A 17,500-nucleotide genomic window follows, 5' to 3' on the forward strand; every position below is an offset into this window, starting at 1 on the left:
TTTTTTGTCCCCCCCCCCCCCCCCCCACCCCCCATAGCTGTGCCACCCAATAGGACGATATACAAAATATAATACCATGATTCTGAGGGTTTGCCCACTGTTCACACATTTCTGAATGAAGTGTTTCAAGCTAGTCCAGCTGTCCTTCATCTTGCACCTGTGTTAGTCATGATCTGAGCAACGTTTTGATCAGGTTTGTGCCGCCAAATGGTCACACCCACCTTGGTGGAGACCACTCTATCAAATTGGCGAATGAACAGCAAACCTGACACTGATGGGTCTGCCGATCTTTGCGCTACGGCATGGATGTACTGTCTATGAAAATGCAGCCGAGTGTTTCAAATCATTCAAGTCTTCCGTGACATTTTCATAATGCCTAAATATGATCAGTGGCAGCCCTAAACCTGATTTTATATTTGCTCTAATGAACAGTTGCCCGGGTAGTTGCTAACTGGCTGGCAACTGCATATACTTTCCATATGTTCAAGTCGCCTGGTGACACGTATGAACCCCAAAAAGTTCCTTTCCAAAAAAAAAAAGTGACAAATCTCAAGCCTCCATGATTAAACGATCCCTTCATCTATATTGTTTTTTCCCCCCACCTGTAGCCATGTGTCCAGTACTGGCCAGAGCCTGGTCTACAGCAGTATGGGCCCATGGAGGTGGAGTTTCTCTCCATGTCAGCTGATGAAGATGTCATTACTCGCCTCTTTCGGGTCAAGAACGTCACAAGGGTGAGCATCATCAGGGTTGAAAAAAGAAACACATGCGCTTGTCATGTTGCTCCACTCACACGTGATAGCTTGTTATTATAACCTTATTATAAATGCATGAGCTGTGGACCATATGCGGGTCATCTCAAAGTCAAAGCACTGTAGGCTTGTCTGGCAAGAAAAAAAGCTGAAGTCTGAGGGGAATGATTTGAATTTCTATACGACTACTTTGTGTGCATGCCAGCTGAAAGGCTGAATGCATAACTTGATGACGGATTTCTACAGCATTGCCCTCTTCATCTTATCTCACTTTCCGTTGCTTACTCAACAGCATTTCCCACCTTTCATAAATTAATTCCAAAATACAGCCCACAAATTTGTGTTAGGTTATTCATAGACTGTATTATAACATCCATCCATCCATCCATCCGTCCATTTTCTGATCCGCTTATCCTCACAGGGTTCACGGGGCGTGCTCGAGCCTATCCCAGCAGTAGGCGGGTGACACCCTGAACTGATTGCCAGCCAGTCACAAGGCACACATAGATGAACAACCATCCGTGCTCACACTCACACCTCGGGACAATTCAGACAATTTTCCATTAACCTGCCACGCATGTTTTTGGAATGTGGGAGGAAACCGGAGTACCCGGATAAAACCCGCACAGCCATGGGGAAAACATGCAAACTCCACACACGAAGGCTGGTACCTCTGCACTGTAAGGTTGACACTCTAACCAGTCAACCACCGGGCAGTGCTTGGCAAGTTAGCTCCAAAATGCAATGTAACATACAGCGTAAGTAATCTATTAAACTCCAATTGAACAAACTGATGGTCTTCAACAAGACAGGATCTTTATAGGGCTGCTTCTGCTTTAAACTTTTTACATTTTTCACAAAATCAGTTACGAGAAGACATTTCCCGTTTAGGCTTCCTGACGTGATGGACCAAAGCCCCCTTTTATTATTTTTCTGTCAACCCAATCAGCGGTGCTGTTGTAAAAATTGACATGTCGACCATCCAGTGATTGCACAAACAGTGACTCATGGTCAGACCATGAAGGAAGATGGAATTTAAAACGCAGAAGTACACATGCTGACAGATTTTATTTATGTGCAGCCCACATCTGCTCACCATAAGGCTAAAATAGATTGAGTCATGTCCGAATGAGATTATAATAAAATAAATAATGCCTCACATTTCTGTGGTATTTATAGCTATAAAACAAGAGGTTGGAGAGCAAATTACTCGAAGCAAAACATACTGTGCATAAAACAAAGACTCTCTATCACATAGGATATTCATTCAGACCTGAAAGTATTCTCTTGTATTTGGATGGTACAGTATTTTAATAAATAACGCTACCTTTTGAGGAATGTGTTGGATTTGCTCTTATCTCACCAAATCAAAATGTGAATACGTCGCTCCCCCCCGCCCCCACACACGCACGCTTCAATATGTTGATTGTGTGGATGCAGGCCGGGTTTCATGCACTGAGATCTGCATAAACACATGCATGAATTCTGCTCCCTGTCAAGCGGTTACAAAAGAAAATCTACATGCGAGGTGTCCCCGGGCACCTTTTCGCAAGCGGTGCTACATGCCGTGCCCACAACTTCCTGTCCTGATTGCCATCCTCACCTCCTCTGTCATCTGTCCTTGATTTGACCCTCTCTTGCTTTGGCACTTGTATCCCCACTCAGTGCACATGGCCTTCAAGAAGGCGCGTGTGTGTGTGTGTGTGTGTGTGTGTGTGTGTGTGTGTGTGTGTGTGTGTGTGTGTGTGTGTGTGTGTGTGTGTGTGTGTGTGCGCGTGGAGATGGGCAGGGGGCTTTTTGGTACAGACAGGGAGGGCTCAAATTACACATAAAACTACCCAGCAAAGACTTTTGCAAGCAAATGACATTGCTGGACAAATTATGGAGCAAAAGCCAAAGAAAATGCACCATAAGCAAGTGCAGCTTTGTGAACCGTATAAGAAAAGGGGGAAAAAAACGAAATAAAAAAACTGCACAGTGTGAGGGGCTGTAAAGCAATTCCTCCCTGTGTCATTGATGTCTTTGCAAACCCAATTTGCATGACTTACAGTTCTCAACTGCTCCTTAAGTGGTAGGTGAGAGTCTTGAGGGCAAGGTTATGAACACACAGAGACCTTCCTCGGTCACATGCACGTGCGCACACACTTTTGCAGTTGGTGTGCCACTTGATACTGCAGAACCATATAACTCCGAGTCACTGAGCTGACTGAGCACAGCTGAGATTGCCAGCAAGCAGCCTGGGGAACACTCAAACACAACTCGTAAACGACAGATGCAAAAAAAAAAAAGAAAATACCGGTGCAGCTGTAATAACATGAGAGCCAAAAGAGGAAATCCTTTCATTTGTCAGGATACGATTTGCAGAGTGGCACAGTGTACACTGATGACAATCCAGCTAAAAAATTCACAGGTGTCGAAGTCCGGTCCTCGAGGGCCGGTGTCCTGCATGTTTTCCATCCCTCCCTGCTGCAACACACCTGATTCAAATGATCAGGATCACTATCAGGCTCCGATAGAGCTTGCTGATGAGCTGTTCATTTGGATCAGGTGTGTTGCAGCAGGGAGGGATGGAAAACATGCAGGACACCGGCCCTCGAGGACCGGACTTCGACACCTGTGAGCTAAATGAAGGGAAAATTGTCCTCTTTTACATGAAGCGTATACCATGATTATTCTAGTTTTGATTTTTTTTTTCATTATAGTTTTCATTGTGTTTTGATTTTTGTTAATTCAGGTAGTTTTAATTTGTTTTTACATCGGGTTTATTAGTTATCATCTTGCTGAAAATGTTATTTTTTTGTTTCATTTTAGTTATTTTATGTCTATATATCTATATCTACATATCTCTCTCTCTCTCTCTCTCTCTCTCTCTCTCTCTCTCTCTCTCTCTGTGTGTGTGTGTGTGTGTGTGTGTGTGTGTGTGTGTGTGTGTGTGTGTGTGTGTGTGTGTGTGTGTGGATAATTTGTTGAGTGCAAAATTTAAAACAAGGTCACTTGGTAGTGTAATAAGGTGAATTACAATTCTCAATTAACTTGTCATCTGTAGCTAGAGCTGTACAGGAATACGTAAATAAATACATTTAAAGTAAACCTTGAAAGGTCATGCATGATATTAACTGACAAAAATTAAAACGAAGGACATTTTTGCTATAATTATAATTTTATAAATGTAAGCTGTAGTTTCAGTTATTTTTCGTTTTGTTAAAAGCAAATTCATTCTAACTCTTTTTTTGAATGGCCATGTTTTTTTTTTATTTTTATTTTAGTGATTTTGTCCGTTTTGAACTATAATAACCTTGACATACACATCAGTTGAATAGCTAACTGTAATTAAGTGAACACAAAAATACTAGTTTTAAGCCCAAAATGAAACCTCAAATTCCAATTGATCGTTTTTGTGGAGTAAGAAAGGACATTTTGCTTTGATATATTTGCTCTGTGTCAACAGTTCAATTCCTATTGGCTCAACCTCCTCACACACTACCCGGTCCAATCCTCGTCCTTATAACTTAAGCTTGTCATTTTCAGTTGCAAGAAGGCCAGCTGGTGGTGTGCCAGTTCCAATTCCTTCGCTGGTCACCATATCGGGACGTTCCCGACTCCAAGAAGGCTTTCCTCAACCTGCTGGCTCAAGTTCACAAGTGGCAAAGAGAGTGCGGAGAAGGCCGCGTCGTGGTCCACTGCCTGTGAGTAACGAGTCAATGGCATCATCTTCAAAAATCAACATCGCTTGATGTTGTCATTTCGAATCGCATCGCATTGTGTGCGCTACCCCCCATCAGTTGTCCTGATCCCACAGTGCACACGCCGCTTGATGAATACGAATTGGCCGTCCGGGGCATTGCCGATCCATCACACGTTCTCCTCCTCTGCCCGCCACCCAAAAGCGCATCACTCAGCGGTGTCACACAGTATTACTCCCGACAACCGGGAAGAGATTATGGAGATCAAATCAATTATGACTTTAATAAAAAATGGGATGCTCCTCACTGCGGCAAATCCAAGGCTGCCACAGCACTGACAACAATTGATTACCTTCCAATTGCTTTTATTGGTTGCGCCGGCTTCTTTTGCTACCTTTGCTGCGTTTGCCTCAGGAGAGTGTCAGTGGATTGTCCTTTTGTACTTTATTGATGCTGTCGTAGGTTTGTGATGAGCAGAGCAATAGGTTCGAGGGAATGCCAGGATACACTCGTATTTCTCCATTTCCTCCCCCAGCAGCTTTTCACAAATTTTCTATTGATGTGTCCAGACAGTGCAAACATGCTCTTTCAATGAGGGTCATCGGATAAATCGCTGTGACATTCCTGCCAGCCTTTAATTTGTGGTGTTCATGTTTGCTAACTGAAATGGTTTTAGTTTACTCGGGACCCTCGCACCCCTCCATGAGCTGGCACAGCTCGGTTGTCTCTCCCAGAGAGTAAGTGTCAGACTTGAATTAACTCTGTTATCTTTGATATACATTTGCTGTTTTTCAATATGCGACACATTTTCAATGCAGGATAAAATTACTTTGTTAAAGGAGACATACAGCAAATATTAAGAACGCTTAATTTGAACATGGCCGCTCGGTGGTCCAGTGGTTAGCGCGTCAACCTCACAGTGCAGAGGTACCGGGTTCAATTCCAGCTCCGGCCTCCCTGTGTGGAGTTTGCATGTTCTCCCCGGGTCTGCGTGGGTTTTCTCCGGGTACTCCGGTTTCCTCCCACATTCCAAAAACATGCGTGGCATACTCGTTGAGCACTCTAAATTGTCCCTAGGTGTGAGTGTGAGCACGGATGGTTGTTTGTGTCTGTGTGCCCTGCGATTGGCTGGCAACCGGTTCAAGGTTTCCCCCGCCTACTGCCCGAAGACGGCTGGGATAGGCTCCAGCACCCCCCGCGACCCTTGTGAGGATAAAGCGGATCGGAAAGTGGATGGATGGATCATTTGAACATTAAATAGCTGTAAGTAGAAAGGCCCTTTTACACTACATATTCTTTATTCGTAGCACAGTAATGGCTCTTGTCCTTGAACACAATATTAAAAATGCATCCCCATTTTTATGTCATTACACAATATGGCAAAGCCTTTTATCAATTCATTACAACAATGTAATGATGTGGAGTATGAATGTAAATTTTACCAATTAATGTGTAGGAACGGTTTGTTTTTGCACCTATAAAGTGCGCAGGACGACTGGTGATGTTCCATTGTTGCTTGTCAGCATCTCCAGTTTTCAGTGATGCATTCTGTGCAGTGTTTTGTTTTTTTTTTTTTTTTTTTTTTTTTAGTTTCCATCCCATCCATCCATTCATTTTCTGGTCCACTTTATCCTCACAAGGGTCGTGGGGCATGCTGGAGGCTATTCGAGCTGTCTTCAGGCAGTAGGTGAGGGACACCCTGAACCGGTTGCCAGCCAATCACAGGGCACACAGAGACGAACAACCATCCGTGCTCACATTCACACCTAGGGACGATTTTGAGTGTTCCATCAGCCTGTCATGCATTATTTGAGAATGTGGAAGGAAACCAGAGTACCTGGAAAAAACCCACACATGCACGTGGAGAACATGCAAAAACTCCACACAGGAAGGCTGGAGCCTGGATGGAACCCACGACCTCTGCACTCTGAGGTTGACGCATTAACCACTAGACCGCCCGGCCACCTTTTTTTAAGTTTCCACTCTACTAATTTGGAGTGAAAACCCACCCAGCTCAAACCATGAAGAGTACACCGGTGTCAAGTTAAGCTGATCCTGCGCGGTGGGGAAGTGTCACTAAATAGCAGCTTTGTCGTTTGGAAGCATGTTGACATTTTTCTTCCACGTGGTTTTTCCTTCCCAGTAATGGTGGCGGTCGCAGCGGGACCTTCTGTGCCTGCAACATTCTCCTGGAGATGATTCAGTACCAGAACATGGTGGACATCTTCTACGCAGTCAAAACATTACGCAACTGCAAACCCAACATGGTGGAATCCCTGGTGAGAGTTTGTAAATCATGCATTTCGGCGTTTCGACCTATCGCAATGTGGTGCCACTTGAGAATGATTTGTGTTTGTTCTCAGGACCAGTATCGATTCTGCTATGACCTCATTCTGGAGTACTTGGACTGCTTTGAGGGGAGATAGCAACTAAATGCAGAACAAGTAATTCCACGTGCTTGATTTAAGGTGGTCGGGAGGCTTCTCTACGTCACCGCTTGGACCTGTGCTGACGAAAGAACTTAAAAACGAACATGAATGGGAAAATTAATGTGGTTCACAATTTTAACCTTTAATGTACAGCTGTGATTTTTTTTTCCTTGTGGTGACGTTTTACCTTTTTTAATACTTTTGTGCTTTCGCCTCTGTACTTATGAGCTCTGTTGTGCCAAGGCTTTCTGTAGCCCCCCCAAAAAAGAAGAAAAAAAAACAACCCGAATGACAAAGTTGACCCATGTTTTTGTGAAGTGGGGCCACCTTGGCCATGGTTCATTCTTTCAGTCAACCTCAATTCTTGAGTTACAACAGCGCTATCGCCACATGGACATGTTCTTTTCTCTCCAAGAGCTATACTCTACTGTAGATACACAACAGCAGTTCACAACGCTTGTGGCACAAATTAACTGGCATACCATAAACTGCCTTATTCTCTGACAATAAGACACGATAAGACCAAGAGATTTTCCAATAGAGCCATGACTTCTATTTTGCCGTTTTACGATGGCCACACAGATTATCTTTTCTTTGGACTCATTACTGTTGCAGTGCCAAACCCTATGACTGACTTGAATACTCTCTTGACTTTGTTTGTTTTTTGTTTTTCTGCCGGCTTTATCTTGATATATACCTACATTCAATATGTACTTCACTCTGTGATTGTATCTCATATCCAGTGGGAAAGAAAAAAGTACTACAAAAAGTGGTTTTACCAACTATAGCTGTTGGATGAAAAAAAAAATGTACTTTAATTATTTGGTAACATTTGTGAGGCCTCTCTGCATTGGGTTGTACTGTTGAAGCATTTTGGCAAATGTGGGATGAAAGATGATTGTTGTTCATTGTGGCTTAAAATGACAACTACGAATAATGACAAAATTGTGAGTCAAACTGGAGAAGAATCTGCTATATTTGGGGGGGAAAAAACGCATCTTTAGCGCTGGCATACTGCACATATTGCAACGACTTTAAAAGTTGCTGTGGGGCATTATACTTTCCATTTAGGTTCCATGCATTGCTGAGAGCAAAAACAGAAACCAACTATATAGTGAATTCACATTTCCAGCATAGTAAAACTGTTTCGAGAAGTGCTAACACCGGATTTTCTGGTCAAGTGATGTTGAATATGAGTCATCGTTATTATTTAGGCATAAAAATATAAAGCATTTTTTGGTCACCAGAAAAAAATAAAAAATAAATACAATTGGAATGTCACATGTGAGCCTCAGTGGCATCACCAGTAACTTTATACTAATGGGATTAGAACAATGGAAAAGTCACTAGTAGATGTCTGAAACATAATGGAAGGAGGGGAAAAAAAAACACGAATGCACCGCGAGGGAATTATTCTCAGTTTTCCTCGTATTTTCCTCCAAACGCAGGAAAATGTTATCTGTGAGCAGCCATTATCATCCATCATCCCCCTTTTAAAATGCTCTAGCTAGCGTATCGCCTGAAACAGCATAAAGAGCAGCTTTTTTCCTGGACGTGCCCTAATAAACCCCTGAAAGCCACAGAAGCTGACAAATGGCAGCCCGGTGAACATTTTGCAGCCGCACGGAAGAAAAATATTGTGCACTTCTTGCACTCACAGAATGACTACGGAAGGTGAATGAGGTAGCTACTGTTTAGCCAGTGATCAAAACGTACTGTACACAATCACTGGATTGAAGCAGCAAGTGCCTGAATAGTTTTTTGTGGCGGGTGGAGAGAACGTGTATATACAGCTGTACATTGTCATGTGAATACTTTGTGAATAGTAGTCCTACGTCTGCCCGATTGTGACTCCTCCATGAAGTTGAATGTCCTGTAAATGACCTTTGATTTTTTTTTTCTTAGTTAATCTGCAGTTTTAACAACCGTGCCCATTTGAGTGCAGCATGTTTGACTCCGTGATCATTTCAAAAAGGACCCATCCCACCACCCCGCTGTGCTTTTCAGCAGCTCTCCCGCCATGTGAGTGCACTGTACTTTTTTGCCATTCCAAAGCTTTTAATGATGACTGCGCTCTGACTGCCATGAGAGTTCTGTTGATTTCACCTGTTTTCTGTATGAACCAATGATACATGACTACTGTGTTTCTGAGCATTGTGTTTGTGAAGAAACTTGTGTATTTACAAAGTGGGATGGAGAAGGAAGTTAAACAATTAAAGAACGAGATGGGGAAAGAACGGGGTGTTGGCAATTTATCAGTGAGTGTCAAAAAAAGTGGATGGGATTTAAAACAACAACAAAAAAAACAAAAGATCGTCAGCTTTATAATTGATTTGTCAGTAGAAGAAAGAACAGGATGCTCTTCCTGCCACTAGTCTTTGACCCTCCCTTTGGTTTCTCCCGCGGATGTGATTCACATCTTCTTGAAACACTTCTTGATCTCCCTCTTTTAATCTCCCAATTTTCACCTCTGTCAAGAGTGAGAGGGAGCAGTTTTGATCACAAAACTTTTACTTGTTCTTTTGTCCGCAAGCATGCAGATATTTATATTCCAAGACTGGTAAGCTACCATTAAAGAGAAAGGCCACATGCAATTTTCCCATGAAGTTTTAATTCTTCTCATGCGAGTCTGGTTACTTATCTCTACCCTCTTTTTAATTAAATGCTATCATCTCCTTATCCCAAAACAGGTGTGACATAGCATATGTGTAGCAAGACGAGCAAAGACAGTCAGAAAGGGAAAAGCAGGCATGTGAGCAGCAGACTGATTTAAACGACAGGAAATGCATTCTTTGCCACCTCAAAGGTCCTCCGATCCATATGGAAGCAGCTGTGGCGATAAACAGTCAGCAGCACCGATTTTGGGCCTGACCAAAGTTAAAGTTTGGCTTGCAGTGGTTGCTGGGCCAGGATAATGCAATTGCTGTCCTACCAGTGCAGCTTTAGTGACCAGCCCATCTCACCGCAAGGACACAGAAGCCAAGGAATTACCGGGACTTCAGCACCGAGAAGCCAAGAAACCCGCTGTTTTCGATGTTGCCCAAGCGCAAAGCAACACTTCTAGGTGGGCAGGCCCAGCGGAATCGCCAGAACCCTCACTCTCTCCATCCCCCGCCCCAATAACGAACCATACGTTCTGGGTCTGCCCCTTACCCCGAGGCTCTTGTTCGCACATTCATGACCATGCTCAGTTTCAACTGTGATTGCTGAAACTCGTGGAAAGGTGATGCATTACACTTTTGCCATCTGGCTAAAGATGCAGCTCAAGGCATTTCTTTTCACTAACCAGCCTTTATTTCATCATGGGAGCTTAAGCCCCATCTGCCCATTTGGTACCACCATTTTTCATTACACAGTTGTGTTGACGTTGAGCATGCTCCAAGGAACCCATCCGATTATGGATGAATCTTGATAAAGTTTGAATCCCTTTGAGTCACTGTCATATATTTCCAGCACTCAACGAAACATGTTGGAAGGATGCCGTATGGTCCGAAGAAGACTCAGTTTCTCACGGATCTAGATATATCGAGTGCCTCGGAATGTAGTCTCACTTTGCCATTTTGTGGCAGTTTGGCCCTGACATGGATGAAAATTCAATTGTCAATACCGTGCCACCACTTTCCAGCAAACACAACCTTAACCTCCAATAGACTTGTTAGAAGAGTGGCACAGTGGCCAAGGAATTGCCCATTCTAATGCCATTGCTAACTTACTTTTGCAAGGATCTGGATAAAGTTTGCAGGAATTTATTTTTACTTTTGGTCATCCTCTTCCGGTACACAGCTTCCACCAAATTATTAACAAACCTTTGTCAAGCCATGACAATTTTGCAAGACCGCGATATGGATGAGCATTCAGAAATATATGGAATTACAGTCAAACCTCGGTTTTCGGACGTCTCGGTTCTCGACCAATTCGGTTTTCGACCAAAAATTTCGAGTTTCTTATGCCTCGGATGACGAACAAATTTCGGTTCTCGAACAAACTGAGCGCACTTGAATGCACCATATGACTACTCTCGCCTTCCTTACACGAGGAATTGACGCTTCCTCGGGTGGATGAGGAAGGGACGCTTCCTCGTGTTGCTTTCCATTGTGAGCAGACGTGTTCAGTAAACATTTTTATTTTAAAAAGAGCGTGGTTTCGGTTTTCGAACAATTTCGGTTTTCGAACAGCCTTCTGGAACGGATTATGGACGAAAACCAAGGTTTGACTGTATAACCATTCCACCATTGGGCCCTATTTCTGTTTAGAGGAACATGTGCTCTCGGCATAAAAACCAGTGCCGGGGCAAGTCAAGTTAAAATGTGTCAAATGCCAAAAGAAAAGAAAACTTGAGACTGCACTTAGCGCTAGACTTGTACTGAGCACGAAAATAGGACCAAAACTTGGAGGGGAAGGGTGCACATGAGTAAATGAAGCAACTCAAATCTCATTGCGAATCTGACGAAAGGTATGGATAACAGAATTTTTGCTGACCGAGTCGGTGCGCGTTCACTGGTCGTGAAATGTTCCACATGGTTGACTTCCGTGTACAGATGTGGGATTAATCCCACTCAGTGTCATGTCCTCTCCTCCGGGTCGCACACCTGTTGCTCATCTCACCTAGTCGACTATTTGAGTTCTCTGTCTTCATGTCTCTGTCGGAAAATTCGCCTTGCTCACAGCTCTGCTTCCAAGACACAAATTCTTCTCGACGTCCTGAGCTTTCATGTCCGCCATTGTCTGATTCCGCCTAATGGTCTTGTCTTCGCTTACCTTTGTCAGTTGTTTTTTGTTGTTGTTATTGTTGTTCACGGGTTTTGTATTGTACGTGTTTTAGATTTTTCTTGTTCATTTTCTGACAAGCTATTTCTGTTGATATTTTGTTCCTTGCCTTTCCAAGCGTTTTTGGTTCACTCATTATCCTGGTGTTATATCAGCAACTTTTGTTGTACTTTGTTGGTATTGTGACCTGTATTTTTCTGTCATCAATATTTGTGTTCGTTCTTTCCGAGTTCACGTTTCTGGAGTCTATTCTGCCCGGAACTTTCCGGAAGTCTGACACTCAGGAGCCCGTAGTTGTAAATGTGAGTCTCCGTGTGCCATGTGACAGTCCGGTGGGATCGTTTTACAGCTCACGTGTGCCTTAACAGGATAAGCGCTAGAAAACGAATTGGATTGAGTCATTGTGCCGTCAATGGAACGGTCTGCCCTCAGAAAAAAAACGTCACCAACCGAATATTCGTAATGTCTGATATTAACTGCCATGATCCGGGAAGAAGGCTGCTTACTAACCATAATATTAATAGATGGAAAAGTACAAATATGACACTGTAACATGTTCTTCTCTTGAGTTCACAGATCTTGATTGAGGTCTATCTACACCATTGACTGTATCAACCTCTCAGCATTCATTCATCATCATTCCATCCATTCTTTTCCCTCGCCGTCTTTTTAGCAAAAGGTGACACCGGTCCACGCGCTTCTTCTCTCTTCCACCGCAATCTTGAATAATGCAGCACTCCTGACAACCTGATCCAGTCTTTAGTGGAGAGACAAGACCGATTAATTTAGAGGACTCGACCACCCAGTGTCAGCTGTAAGACAGTCTATTGATACATGCATGTGCCCTTCACATGACACTTTACCTGCAAATTCGTGATAGATTCAATGTGACCCAGCCAAGAACTTTTATCTATTTAATGTCTGCAAGATTTTCTCCATTTCCCCATTTGACCTGAAGAAAGCTATTAGGTCATGAAATCCTTTTCAGCGTGTTCCATCATCCTTAACCGCTCATCCTTGCCCCTTGGTTTAAATTAGCAAGTAATTGGAATCTTATCATTTAATTCTGACGGTGTAACAAATTGTCCTGGACGAGTTAAGTTATCACCGGGCTGAGATCCAGCTGAGCATTGTCATTCCTCCGCCGAGCTTGCGTTCTTACATTCCTCATTTGGGCGAGATTGATGTCAGCCGTTCTTGGCTTCCCTGCAGAGTTTTCGAGCTATGCGCCCTCTCATGAGACACAGCCTCATAATGGCAGCAAGGGCCGAAAGCTAGCGGTGCCAGCTGGTGTTGTTAAGGTTGGCGATAACCGAACTTTGGAACAGCCGATTGCTTATTGAAAAATAGCTAAAGAGACCTGATATATATAATAGTGTAATACATTTCAATGCCAAAATGTCTGAGCTCAGTGGTATAGAGGTCTAGCAGTGCTTCAGACCAAGAACATTTTATAGGATGTCAGTTGTGCTGCACAAAATGACGTTAGCAAAGTACATTTAAAGATCCTGTCCTTATAAACTAAGATCTAAAAAACAAAAAAAAAAAAATTAGTCAGTATGTGCAGTCACAAAATAGATCTTAAATGGTCAATAAATGAAACGCATGTAGTGCAGTTAGTTGTTTTGGACTTTCTGCGCGTCCCGGTATCAAATAGGACATGTGTGTTATTGTGACCACAAATATGGCAGCCATATTTCTACAAATGTCACGCACTAGGCAAGGCAAGGCAGTTTTATCTATATTGCATATTTCATACACAAGGCAACTCAGTGTGCTTCACACAAATAAACAACGCCCACGAGCATTTACCACAGTTGACATTCAGAAACATCCATCCATCCATTTTCCGATCTGCTTTATCCTCACAAGGGTTGCGGTGGGTGGTGGAGCCAAGCCCAGCTGTCTTTGGGTAGTAGGCGGGGGACACCCTGAACTGGTTGCCAGCCAATTGCAGGGCACACAGAGACGAACAACCATCCCCTCTCACACTCACACCATGGGACAATTTAGAACATTCAATCATACATGCATGTTTTTAGAATGTGGGAGGAAACCGGAGTACCCGGAGAAAACCCACGCAGGCCCGGGGAGAACATGCAAACTCCACACAGGAAGGCCGGAGCCGGGATCGAAACCACGACCTCTGTGCTGTGAGCACCGGGGCGCCTGACATTCAGAAACGAAACAAAGTAGAGAAAACAAAAGTAGCTTACAAAAATGACCAGACACAAATAACATCTGCAAACTATGATCAGTGCTTGTTCCACGGCAATATTTAAAAGGCGTTTTAATAAGTGTACTCCATGTCATTGCAGTTGGAGCGCATCAATTGGCTCTTAGTCAGATGTTGCACTTTAAATTGTCACCAAATGTAAATACGCAGCTTTCTGTAATGCAACATTGTTTGACAAACACTTTCTATTTGGTGTTAACATCTTGGGCTGTTCATGTTGTAATGTTGTTTTAGCACTAAAATAGGTGTTCATGTGCAACATATCCACCAGACTGCTGTTCTCTGAAAAGATTCACTCAGTTTGTGTTGATTTCGTAAAGCACACAGTGTGAAATATGAGAAAACATCAAGTGTTGTCCAACAGTCCGGGTGCTCTCTGTGTGATAGTGTGGCAGGCAGACAGCAGGTGGCTCCCGGACTGTGGTCAGCCGTGCGAGGCAGTGGCGGTGCTGGCCAGATGGAGCCGTCCACCATGTTTTCTCACTGGTTCCATTGTCACAGTCAGATGACCTCTTATCGGGCTACGCTTTCCTCAGTCCACTAAAAGTAACTCGGCTCACATGAGCAGAGAAAGGGAAGTGAGGGGGGGAGGGGCTTTTAATTCTCTAAACTGGACCCAACAAAAAGCCCACCACTGGACCAGAAGAGAAGCAAGATTTTCGTTTTAAAATTGACACCTTTCCATCAAGAAGCACAGAGTCATTTTTGCCCCTAGGAGATTGATGCATTCAAAAGCCAGAACATTTCAGGCTTCGAACAAAAATAATAAACTTCCACATGAAGTAATCTGATTTCAATGGTGGGCAGCTACATTGAGGTTGTTTGGTGAAATACAGTTTTTTTTTTTAATTTATCTTTTTTTGGGGTCGATCAAGTTTTACGTCGTAACGGGGCCATGGTAAGTCTATTTCATTTGAATCCATGTTCATTGCCTGCAGAAGCAGTCGTTGATGGTGTAATGGTTCACTTTGGTGCATGCAGCATGTGTTCAGTTCCCGCCAGTCCTGTACAGTGTCAATATTATGAATGAATGAATGATTCTCCGCTTCCATATGAGTTCTTGTGACAGACTGGTGGCAAGATTCCAATTATCCAGCATTCTTGAATTCACCATAAGCATTTATAAGCGCATATATGGAGATGTTCTCAGTGGAAGCTTGTCAACACGGGCCACTTGTAGGATGTGGCCATAAAGCATCACATGGCTGCCATAAAATTGAGTGATGGGCTGATCAGAAAGGTCAGCCATCACAGGGACTGGTTTATCCTTCACTTTATTTAGAGCAGGAAAACTAGGCTAGTAGCAATGAGTAACATCAATCTTATTTCAGGGCGAGCCTTGACAAACGTCAACAGGCACGGGCTATTTTAATTTATTTTCTGCCTTGTGAGTAAAGGCGAGGCATGTAGTTGGGGGCAATAGAAGGTGACATCACAATATTGCATCAGAATTACATATTTGTCAAAAGCATGTACCATTTCAAAGCAGCTGTTGCTCTGGAGTGTCAGTCAATACCCAATATGAATGGTTTTCCGACATTTTTTTCCATAACAGACCATGGAATTTGAGTTCATTCGTTTCCAAGATTAACTGCCTGTTACCCTGTAAAACACGGATGTCAAAGTCGAGGCCCGGGGGCCAGATCTGGCCCGCCACATCATTTTATGTGGCCCGCGAAAGCAAATCAAGCATGTCAAGTTCCATGATGCTTGCTTAAGTCTGAACCAAAATTTCAAATTGTGATATGAAATCCACAATAACAGTCATTATTCTTGTCTTCTGATTTTAAAACTAGTTATCCGTCAATTTGTTGTGCGCTGTGTATGTAATATGTGGGGGGATTAGACATTTATATGGTTTCCCCAAATTCATAACGGCCCTCCAAGGGAAACCGCAACTACAATGTGGCCCATGACAAAAATGAGTTTGACACCCCTCCTGTAAAAGTAACATAGTTACATAACATAGTTACAAATTAACATCGTCACGTAGTTACAAATTCTAAGCTCCACGGACGTGTGTGGTGGATGTCATCAAATTGCATTCAACAGCATAGGACAGTCCCTCGGTATCATTGTAGAAATCAATTCATCAAGTATTATTGTTATTATTATTATTATCATCTTACAAATATGTTTGAAAGCTCTCCCCCCACCCCCCCAGCCACGGCACAACTATTGGTGGAGGGTCGTCACACACAGAGGCGCGATCGGCGGTAGACGGTGCTCTCCAAGTGCTCACTCCAAAGAGACCAACTTTGCATCATCCTCATGTCGAGATCTTGCAGTTCTTTTTAAATGTACTTCGTGAGCGTCTACCTCCTGCATCTATACGCCATGTCGACCGAATGCCTCATTCCATGCTGAGTTTAATTCCACTGTCGTTATAGACGTCTGGTGACCTTGCGGATGCCCAAAGAGCACTCTGAGGCTGAGTGACCAGCATGAAGCCCTGGTCACCGACTGGTTCTCAGGTGTCTGTGCTGGCGCCCCCGCCTCACGGCTGCATTTGTATTTTTCGCGTGTATGAAACCTTATGTTGACAACGCCATCCTCTCCAATGCAATTTTGGTTCTGAAATGCTTAGACAAAGACATAAGACAAACACACACAGACATCAAATTTCAAACATGCCACAGACTCATTTGGAGCTGCAGTATATTACACATAAAACAATGGGAAAATGTTTTTTGTGGGGCCTTTAGGTTTTCAGAACTTATCAGAATCAGATCAAATGCTCTTGTGAGCCACACATGTCCCGCGAGCTGTTCTTTCCCCACCCCCGAGAGAAACTATAACTGGATTATCTCCTTCAATCAGCAGAGACGGTCTTCTTCACGGTGGCTTTATGTTAAGTGTCCTCACTCACCCCTTGTTCTCTTCATTTTTCATTTCCCTTTTGTCCTCCAGCTGTTTTGGGATGGATGCATCCAACCAGAGGACAGTTGTGTAACGGATCAAACCATCTGATCTTGGAGGGGAGACCTACAGTTCAATCCTTTCTAAACTGGATGTCCTCGGCTGCCACGTGGCTACTACCTACTGCAGTCCCCACTCACTTCGTCTCACTATGTCCTGACGACCAACAGTTCCGTTGCAGCGAGCAATTTTGAGCAAGGCTACAATCAAGACAACGCGCCTGATAAGACCCTCCAAAGCATTCATTCACCGCATGTCCTCATTTCGCACTTTTAGTGTAAGGATAGGACTCAGTATTACAGTGAAGAAGAAGAGACAAATACCTGAAAATTTCATTCCCTACTTATCCATGGTGGTTATATGGATCCTTTTTTTTTGTAGTTGTTGTGGTTCATTCCTCTCGAGCATCATATCATAGTTTCATACGTTAATGCTTTTAACAAACAAACAAAAAAATCCGAACTAACCAATTAGTATTCATGTAATTCACAGATTTACCAATGATGTTGAAGCAGGCTTATTACATTGCAGAATTTACATAATCTGCTTGAAAAAAGCCAAACATGATGACATTCACAGGTAATTCTTTTTAATCTACTCACATAGAGCTTCTTTTCACACACATTCGCAAACACTGTTTTAAAAATTAGCTCATCTTTACTCTTCCAAGTTTGCGCCAACACATTGGACCTTGTTCACGACTACTTCTGAACT

The 17,500-nt window shown here is 43.2% G+C and overlaps 1 protein-coding gene across 4 annotated transcripts in view; it reads left to right on the forward strand.

Annotated features, from left to right (window-relative positions):
- Window positions 1-9,093, forward strand: part of ptprub (protein tyrosine phosphatase receptor type Ub) — a 185,520-nt gene extending 176,427 nt beyond the window's left edge. For all 4 annotated transcript variants that reach the window (XM_019886396.1, XM_019886398.1, XM_019886397.1 and 1 more), the window contains 3 exons: window positions 4,281-4,438; window positions 6,579-6,714; window positions 6,799-9,093. In XM_019886396.1, coding sequence (XP_019741955.1) covers window positions 4,281-4,438; window positions 6,579-6,714; window positions 6,799-6,861 — 357 coding nt within the window. In that variant the 3' untranslated portion in view covers window positions 6,862-9,093. The remainder of the gene's footprint in view (window positions 1-4,280; window positions 4,439-6,578; window positions 6,715-6,798) is intronic.
- The last annotated feature ends 8,407 nt before the right edge of the window (window positions 9,094-17,500 follow it).

This window comes from Hippocampus comes, unplaced genomic scaffold (genome assembly GCF_001891065.2).
Source record: "Hippocampus comes isolate QL1 unplaced genomic scaffold, H_comes_QL1_v1.1 scaffold335, whole genome shotgun sequence".
NCBI classification, from domain to species: domain Eukaryota; kingdom Metazoa; phylum Chordata; class Actinopteri; order Syngnathiformes; family Syngnathidae; genus Hippocampus; species Hippocampus comes.